Source organism: Carassius carassius, chromosome 32, assembly GCF_963082965.1.
Source record: "Carassius carassius chromosome 32, fCarCar2.1, whole genome shotgun sequence".
In the NCBI taxonomy this organism is placed as follows: Eukaryota; Metazoa; Chordata; class Actinopteri; order Cypriniformes; family Cyprinidae; genus Carassius; species Carassius carassius.
Genome location: NC_081786.1, coordinates 27,865,977 through 27,876,271, shown reverse-complemented (window position 1 = coordinate 27,876,271; position 10,295 = coordinate 27,865,977). Strand labels below are relative to the sequence as shown.

The following is a 10,295-nucleotide window of genomic DNA, read 5'->3' as shown; positions in this document are numbered from 1 at the left end:
CAAAAAATATTAAATGATAATATGTAGGCAATAGAAATCAAAGTACTCATACTATAGTAAAAAAAAAAAAAAAAAAAGGTTAAAATGACAACATGAAAGATAGCATTGTCTTAGACGTGTGATTTAAAGATCCTCGAACCCAGTATGGGTCCATATGGATTATCTATTTACAAAAGATGAACATCCAAACTATGCATGGAGGCCAGAAGACTAAAACTGAATAGAGACGAGAAATGAAAACGGTCCCTTCATGCATATTATATATATACATATATATATATATACACACACACACACACACACACACACACACACACACACACACACAATAAGTCAGTTATTTCTATCTTTTGCTGTAGATAGTAGTTTGCATATCCGAACATTATTTTTTGCCATTAATTGTAATAATCCAGTGAGATTTTTGTTTGCACAAGGAGTCTGACAGCAGCCAGTGCTCTACACAGAGATCTGATCTGATCATCATCAGTCTGTCTGCAAAAATAATGTTTGGAAATGTAAACTGATATTTACTACTGACACACTACAGCAAAATATAGAAATAACTGACTTAGAACACTAGTATTTTCACCAACAAAAATGGTTTTAAGGCTTTTGCACAGTACTGTGTGTGTGTGTGTGTATATATATATATATATATATATATATATATATATATATATATATATATATATATATATATATATAAATAAATATATATATACAAACACACTCATGCATATATATGTATATATATATATGCTCTGTTCCTGTATGCACACAAAATAAGCTTTCACTTTTGGAACGATTATTTACAGCTCTTCAGTTAAATTTCAAAGCTATTTAAAATATACTTAATACATAAAAATAAAGATTTTGGCATACTCTCGCGTCTTCCTCTTCTGATTGCGAAGTCCTACAAGAACCTCGTGAACCCGGAAAGTCTGAGAAGTGCCTCGTCCCTCAGGTAGGGAGCAGTCATCCAGCCTGCTAGGGGGCACTTTGAGATGAGTTAGTCGGGGTAGAGTGAATACTAAACAATACGGGGGACAACGTTAGAGCATCTAAAGATTTCGGTTACTATCATCTTGTCACTGTATTTCATCTTGGACATAAATGCACCATAAATGCCAGAAGTTGTACTCGCTTCGTTTCTGGGGGTCACCTTCATTAACCCCCTTGTCTCCATTTGTTCATGTCACAAGCAAAAACCAGACATGTACGAACAGACAAAGAAATCAAAAGACGGAGATATGAAGCTGAAGTGGTTTGCGGGGTCGTTCCCTATATAGTCATCTCTCCATGAATGTCCCATGCATTGTCCTTCAGCATCGCTTTGTGTGCACTGTGTGTCCTTAGAGTTGGATCTCAAACGTCTTGTGGAGCTCAGTGGAGAAGGGGTTTGTGGGTGAAGGAGCGGTGCGTTGTTGTGAGCGGCTCTCCAGTGCGGCCCACTGTGCCTCGAAGGCATCGGTCTGTTGCTGCACTGCCACAGACTGCCCAGGTGACGAAACTGCCGCCCAGCTGTTAGCCCCATTAAATGTGGCATTGACTTTCGGTGTGGCGTTTGTCACCGGAGGTATGAGAGGTTTGCCGAAGGGGCTGCACACAGCCTGGGTGTCAAACTGGCCTGTTGGTGGTGTGGAGAAAGGTGATGACTGTAGCTGTGCCTGGGGCATCTGAACAGGTACCGGGGTGGGCTGAGTCTGCGTGGCAGAACCGAACACATTAGCCACCATCTGTGAAGGTGTAATGCCAACCACCGGAAATGTTGGTTGCACAAACGGGATCCCATTGGACACTGGGAAGGATGCCGGTGCCTGAGCGTGGAAAGCCGGCTGGCGTGGGGGTACATTAGGGGCCGCAGACGGAGGAATGTCTGGCATGAAGGGTGCAGATGGACCAGGTGCCATAGCGGCAGGGAAGGGGTGCTGAGCGGGAGGTGTGTTGGTTCTCGTGACGGCGGTGGGTTGGTGGGCTCGCACAGACTTGGTCACCTCCTCCAGCCAGCGGTCAGCTTCCGATGGCGTACGTTTGTGAGAGGAGGCAGGTGTAGAAAGATTTGCGTTGATGGGGGGTAGGGCTCCTGCTGCGGGTTTAGGATTTGGCCACTCGCTCCCTACAGGACACAAGAAGAAGAGTTTTGGTAAGCATCCCATTTATTCTGGTAAACAGTTTAGAGCAGGGATCCTCTACTCTAGACCTCGAGATCTACCTTCCTGCAGAGCTTAGCTCCAACCTGGATTAAACACACCTACCTGCATTTTTGTAGTAATCCTGAAGACCTTGATTTGCTTGTTCAGGTGTGTTTGAATAGGGTTAGAGCTAAACTCTGCAGGATCTCAAGGGGCCAGATTTGAGGACCCTTGGTTTATAGCAGAGATGTCCAAACTGGGTCTCAGAGGGCCAGTGTCTTGCAGAGTTTAGCTCCAACCTAAATCAAATACACCTGAATCAGCTCCTCAAGCTCTTACAAGGTATTCTAGAAACTTCCAGGCAGGTGTGTTGAGGCATGATGGAGCCAAACTCTGCAGGACAGTGGCCCTCCTAGACCGAGTTTGGACACCCCTGGTTAAGAGGCTCTGTCACTAGGAATCAAACTTTCAGTTCTGAGGCATTTGGAATTGAGAGCTGATTCTGAATTTTGAAATTGATTCAGCTCCATGGAACCTTATTTAATGCAACAACAGCTAATTTGCTATCCCCAAAAGTTATTTCATACATCATTTGTTCATACAGAACGTATTCTTATGCATTTTTAAATGCCTGAACTTGAACTTGTGGCATTTTGTCAACAAGTTCCATATATCCCAATGGTTCCCAATCCTAGTCATCGATTACCCACAGTACTTTTTAGATGTGCCCCTACCCAAACACACCCGAATCAACTCATTAAAGCGTTAGCAAAGATTTCAAGACCTCAAATGGGTGTACAGGACAAGAAAGCCATAATAAATTGTGCAGTGTTGGTGGTTCTCCAGGACCAGGGATTTGTAACCCCTTGGTCTAGCCCAAGGGTCTCCAACCCTACACCAGGAGGGCTACTGTCCTGGAGAGTTTAACTCCATCAAACACATCTGGACCAGTTAATCAAGGTGTTCAGGATAACTTGAAAACAATCAGGTGGGCTGGAGCAGGTTTGGAACCGAGGTGCATTATATTTAACCTTTAGGACCCTGTGAAGTGGACTTATTCTGCAGGAATGTAGCCATTCGGGAGCAGGGTTGGCTAGCCTTGGTCTAGCACAGGGTTTTCCTGATCCTAAAAAGGACCCAAACACTGCACATTCTGTAAAACACTCCTTTTTAGAGCATCAGCTCAAAGATCTGAAATGAGTGTGTCAGACAAAGACATTAGTTGTGTTCGACTTGAAGAAGCAGTACTGCAAAGAGCGATCTGTGTTTGACATCAAATACTGCAAGAGCAATTAGAAAGCATGCAGAGGTGTCTGACAACATACAATTAAAACTGTAGCCTTTAACACCTAGACATTTGTATTTTAGTTAAACTCTGAGCAAAATGTTAGTCCTCCAGAAGCATGAGTTGCTCTGATACCTTTTCTTTTTTTGTATACCAGATTAGATAAAACGGCAAAAACTAATACTAATATGAGCCCTTAAACACTTTAATTAGAGAAGTAAACCATAAGAACAAACAAACAGAATGGAAAAAAGACAAAAGACAGACCTAATTCACAGACTCAAGTTAAGTCTTTTTTTACTTTGCTAGTCCACATCTCCAAATGTCACACAGAAAAAGTAGAGTTCTCTTGCACGCTTTACTGCACTACATATAACTCTCTCTTTATGTAGCTATTCTTAATACCTAGTCCTTTCTTACAAGACATTCTTTGATTCTTATACAATAATTCAAACAGGATGGTGAATGATGAAACATTTTTAACCATATATTTTTGCTAAATCATACATTTACAAATACTGTAGGGTCATTCCATGTCAAATCAACCAAATTTTTTAAATTTCCCTTGCCATTTTTTTGAATTTGTTAATATTTTTTCTGTACAAAGATAAACATGTATAGTGATGAAAGCCAAAATATTAAATGTCAGATAAATATTTACTAATCAATCCGCTATTTTGTAGAGGGGGGTCAAAATGACAGTTTTCACCTGAGATTCAGAGCCAAATTAAAAATGACTTTAGAAAGATGGCAGCATGCCAGCTTCATGTTATTTTTATACAGAGATTGGTAGGTCTATTAGTCAAATATGTTGTCTTTAGAAATCTTGTTTCATTATATGCCAACATTGCTAGTTAAAAAAATGTGAAGTTTTTAGACAGTACATTTTTTTTTTGCATGCCTGTAACTCAAGAAGGAATGCTATCTTAACATCCTTTTAGATATAACATTTTAGGTTGTTAATAAACTTTCCTTTAAGTATATTCCCTTTAAAGGCCCTCAATGATTAATTCCCAGAGATATGAAGATCTTAATGCATTTTTCAAAAACCAAATGTGGGTCATATTGCATACAGCTGATAAAAAAAGACCAATAACTAAAGAGATAATGATGGAACTAGAAATGTCTTGTGATTTTCTATCAACACAACTGCAAAGAAAATACCTGTCTGAGAGCCAAAAAATATTATTTTCCTAAAGTTTACATGCCTGTAACTCGAAGCGTTATTCATGATATTTTAATATCTTTCTAGATTCTCATCCTAAATAATCTTTCCTTTTGAATCTTATTTATACGTTCCTATTCATCCAATTTTTGTTTTTTATAACCCATTTTCAAATGTCAATAACCAAATGTAGGTATGTTGAATAAATTAATTTAATACTTTGACTTTCATCACCATACATGTTTTTCTTTCTTCAGAAAAAAGCCAGGGACCTCTGGTGGAGTTGACCTGGAATGACCCTACAGCATAAATAGATTATGACCATGACTGTCTGTTTAGTTGCGAACTACAGTCAGCATCTAGAATAAAACAATTCTGATGCATGCTTACACTTGTAAAGTCACTGAAAAGCAGTTTTATGCCACACCTGCTCACAGTGGTCTGGCCTTACATTACAACCAAAATGAGTTTCTCAGCAACTATTCTGCATGGTCAGCACTTCCTGTGGCAGGAAGCCCAGCTCTTACCTATGTGTGCTGTGTTTGGGTCTTTGTTTGGGGTCTTGGCCCAGGGGTTAGTCTCTCGGACAGGCAGCGGGGGCGGCAGCACGGGTGAGTGAGCTGCAGCAGTTACAGTGACACTAGGAGCCGGGAAGGCAGCAACTGCACCATTAACTACAGCAGCAGACAGGACGTGAAGATTAGAGACAGAGCGGGACACAAGCAGACAGAGTGCTAACATATAGGAATGCACACACACACACACACACACTCATGGATTAGGGGTTGCGAACACAATTCGATTAGTTCTGCAGCTTATCAGGGTTCTGGGTCTGTAATAGGGCTGCACGATATTGGGAAAAATGACATTGCGATATTTTATTTTTCTGCGATATAAATTGCGATATGAAATCTAAAATATTTTTTTCTTACAAACAAAAATGGGGTGAGCACACTTACATTCTCATGATTAAATGATTTAAACACTGACACCATCGTGTCAATTGATTAATATGCACGAGGGAGAGAAAGCAAGACAGCGTTCGTGTTGTTTGAAGACTGTGAGCGTGCGGCCGGGGCTTGCTCGCTCGCTCTTTCTCTCTCTATCTCGCTCGCTCGCTTGCTCTCTCTCTCTCTCTCGCACGCTCTCTCTCTCTCGCGCACGCGCTCTCTCTCTCGCGCTCTCTCTCTCTCTCTCTCTCTCTCGCGCTCTCTCTCTCTCTCTTTCTCTCTCGCGCGCTCTCTCTCTCTCTCTCTCTCTCTCGCGCACGCGCTCTCTCTCTCTCGCGCTCTTTCTCTCTGCCCTGTTAAACTGACAAGACTTAAAAACACCGTATAATTAATCCGCGAATCACATTCATCAAGGACCAGGGAGCCGCTGGCACGTACAGTTAATGAATAACGAATTAACTACGACAGCCTACATCGCACATCCTGCGATGTGACTATCGTGGATTCGTACATCTTGATATCGATGCTTAAACGACACATCGTGCAGCCCTAGTCTGTAATGACTAGTCTGTAATCACATGATTATAGTTGTGCTAATAGTATGGTGACAGCAGGAGGAAAATTCTTCTGTCATCAATAAATACGACATTAACTTTGAATTAGTAATGGAGATGGGTGACAAATTTACTAGCTAGCTGTCAAAGAGTTTATGTACTTTATATATATCATGCTTTCCGCAAAATTATGAAGCAGCACAACGGTTTTCAACAGTGATAATAAAAATAATAATAAACATTTCTTGAGCAGTAAATTCATGTGACACTGAAGACTGGAGTAATGATGCTGAAAACTCAGCTTTGATCACAGGAATAGATGACATTTGAACATATATTCAAATAGACAGTCATTTAAACTGCAGTGATATTTTACTGTTTTTTCTAATAAAATCGGTCAGCATAAGTGAGCCTTCTTTCAAAAACATCAAAAGTTTTGAAATTAATGGTAATATATATCAAGTTCTGATAAAAAAAAATAAATAAAAAAAAGGATGTTTACATTCATTCTGATACAGATGCATGCTGGTAAACACTGACCAGCTAACAGGTAAAAAATGGCTAGTGGTGCAAGTCATAACACACAGATCTGGTCTTTGTAAACTACGGAGAGTGTGAGGGTGTAGCTGACCTGGAGCCGAGGGTGACTGTGGTGAGGAGGTGGGTTTGGGCATCGGTGCGGAGGAGAACGGGTCCTCTGGAGCCCCACTGAAGGTGGATGTGATCTGAGTGCACAGAGAGCTGATGCTGTCGCCCTCACCCTCCACCTCTGGCACTGACAACCACAAACACACAGCACAACATTCACTACTGAAGGTGACAGAAGAGTACTGTTTGAGTTTTAGCTACAGATAGGGAAGGAGAAAGAGAGGAGGACATCTAGTATAGTAGAGCTGATTATATTTTGATTAACTGATGATATCGGCTCTTACATACCAAGAATCAATCTTTTAGTCTGAGCTGTTTTAGTTGATGCATGAACAAAATTTCCACAAACATTTGCAGGGCATTTACCATCCAATGATCACAATAAGCGCTTAACTACTTCACTACTTTTGAAAGGAAGTCTCGACTTTCAAATTCTGTCAAAGTTATTATGAAACTCAAACAATGAGGAATGACAGATGGCTGTAGTACCTCAGTACAAATGGAAGATAATCTCTTCCTCTTTACTACTAGTTATAGCATGAAATAATCATGAATGAACATCAGAAGGTGTTGAAATAAACAGAACAACTTACTGAAATGTATCATGTCTCATGTAATCACTTAATCAGTGTTTCAACCGCTGAAAGATGTCAAATAAACAGCTCATAAACAATGTTTTTGCTACAGCTAGCGTTTCAACGTTTGTATTTCAAAAAATGAATTGTAGACACACAATTCTGTCATTGAAATCTGTACTCTTTTAAAGATTTAATATTTGTGACCATGGACCAAGTGTCCTTTTTTTTTATATTGAGAATCATACATCATCTGAAAGCTAAATACATAAGCTTTCCTAAATAAGGTTTGTCAGGAGGACAATATTTGTCCGTGTTACATATGTATTTGTGATTCGTTGTTTTAAGTTTTGATCTGTTTGTCCTCTAGAGGGCGAGTGTGTTCTGTCTTTGTTTTATTAGGGACTGATTGCCGGCACCTGTGGATCCTGTATGTTTGGCATAAGAAGTCCAAGCAGCCAGATCTGTGCGGCGGGCGAGGTGTTCAGCAGCGGCTCTGTGTGCCTTATTGTCGTGTCCTACCCCCCTTAATTTTCCTATTGTTATGTCTATCATTTTGTTACTAAATTCCCTATTGTACGAGCTGTGTTGTTACGGCTGTGGTCGTAACAGTCCGAGATACAACTATTTGAAAATCTGGAATCTAAGGGTACAAAAACAAGTTTTGATATATTTACGGTATGAAATTTACTAAATATCTTCATGGAGCATGATCTTTACTTAATATTAATTGAATAAAAATCGATCATTTTGATCCATACAATGTATTTGTATGGCTGATCGTCAAAAAAAAATGGTCAAATATGGGTTGATTCATTATATTTGGCCATATACATATATCAGTTTAGCACTAATTAAAATCTTATTCTATTAAGCAAATGCATAATATACAGCCATCGTGTATCGTTGGCGCCGATACAGGATGGCTGCCTCCGTGACGTGCTTTGCAGTTGTTTTTGTGTTTTTTGTTAGTTTGTCCTGTCTTTAGTTATATTCCTGCAATCAGTTTCACCAGGGACGAATTGCTGAACATTCGGCAACACACATCCCCCGATATATCACCGGTTTTCGACTATTCTGATGTTTTGGAAATCGCACGGCGGCGGGACATGCTTTTACATCAATGAACGGTGGTGTACAGATGTAACTGTGTTAAAGAAGATGTGCTGCTCAAATCTCGAAACACTCTTCATTAACTGCAAGCCGTTCTATTCGCTGTGGGAGTTTCACTCGTTCATTCTGGTGAGTGTTTACATTCCTCCGCAAGCGCAAGTAAGTCTGGCTTTACAAAAACTCGCTGAGCAGATCACAGAGACAGAACAACAACACCCAGACTCTGTTTTAATCATTCTTGGGGACTTTAATAAAGCCAATCTCTCCCGTGAACTGCCAAAATACAGACAGCATGTTACCTGTCCCACCAGAGACAGTAATATATTGGATCACTGTTACACCACAATAAAGGATGCATATCACTCTGTTCCACGAGCAGCTTTGGGACGTTCTGATCACCTTCTGGTTCATCTTATACCGACCTACAGGCAGAAACTAAAATCAGCTAAACCTGTATTAAGGACTGTAAAAAGATGGACTAATGAAGCAGAGCTGGATTTACAATCTTGTTTTGACCTCACTGACTGGAGTATTTTTGAAGCTGCTGCCACCGATCTGGATGAACTCACAGAGACCGTAACATCATATATCAGTTTCTGTGAGGATATGTGTATTCCTACCAAGACTCAACTAAATTACAACAATGACAAACTGTGGTTCACTGCAAAGCTCCGTCAGGCCAAAGAAGATGCTTACATGAAGGGGAATAATGTCTTGTATAAACAGGCTAAATACACACTGGAAAAAGAGATCAAAGTGGCAAAGAGGAATTATTCTGGAAAAAGAAGGACTCAGTTTACTTCGAACGACTCCGCATGAGTGTGGAAAGGTCTAAAGAAAATCTCCAATTACAAGACACCACCCCCCAGCACTGTGGAGAATCAACGACTGGCAGACGATCTGAACGAGTTTTACTGCAGGTTTGAAAGAACACCTATCACCTGCCCTGATCACCTCTCCACACAACCGTTCACACCATTAACAGCTCCTGCAACCCATCCTGTACACCTCTCCAAACAACCATTCACACCATTCACAACTCCTGCAACCCACTCTGAACACATCTCCAATCAACCGCTCTCACCATTCACAACTCCTGCAACCAACCCTGGATGCCTCTCCAAACAACCATTCACACCATTAACAGCTCCTGCAACCCATCCTGTACACATCTCCAATCAACCGCTCTCACCATTCACAACTCCTGCAACCAACCCTGGATGCCTCTCCAAACAACCATTCACACCATTAACAGCTCCTGCAACCCATCCTGTACACATCTCCAATAAACCGCTCTCACCATTCACAACTCCTGCAACCAACCCTGGATGCCTCTCCAAACAACCATTCACACCATTAACAGCTCCTGCAACCCATACTGTACACATCTCCAATCAACCGCTCTCACCATTCACAACTCCTGCAACCAACCCTGAATGCTTCTCCAAACAACCGTTCACACCATTCACAGCTCCTGCAACCCATCGTGTACACATCTCCAATCAACCGCTCTCACCATTCACAACTCTTGCAACCAACCCTGGATGCCTCTCCAAACAACCATTCACACCATTAACAGCTCCTGCAACCCATCCTGTACACGTATCCAATCAACCGCTCTCACCATTCACAACTCCTGCAACCAACCCTGGATGCCTCTCAAAACAACCATTCACACCATTAACAGCTCCTGCAACCCATCCTGTACACATCTCCAATCAACCGCTCTCACCATTCACAACTCCTGCAACCAACCCTGAATGCCTCTCCAAACAACCATTCACACCATTAACAGCTCCTGCAACCCAACCTGTACACATCTCCAATCAACCGCTCTCACCATTCACAACTCCTGCAACCAACCCTGGATGCC

At 41.2% G+C, this 10,295-nt stretch overlaps 1 protein-coding gene across 4 annotated transcripts in view; it reads right to left on the bottom strand.

Annotated features, from left to right (window-relative positions):
* Positions 1-739: 739 nt before the first annotated feature.
* LOC132113070 (protein numb homolog) overlaps positions 740-10,295 on the bottom strand; it is a 70,704-nt gene continuing 61,148 nt past the window's right edge. For 2 of the 4 annotated variants that reach the window (XM_059520881.1, XM_059520882.1), the window contains 3 exons: positions 6,718-6,861; positions 5,110-5,256; positions 740-2,116 (listed from right to left, as the gene is read on the bottom strand). In XM_059520881.1, coding sequence (XP_059376864.1) covers positions 1,353-2,116; positions 5,110-5,256; positions 6,718-6,861 — 1,055 coding nt within the window. In that variant the 3' untranslated portion in view covers positions 740-1,352. The remainder of the gene's footprint in view (positions 2,117-5,109; positions 5,257-6,717; positions 6,862-10,295) is intronic. The other 2 variants (XM_059520884.1, XM_059520885.1) reach the window with 1 other exon arrangement.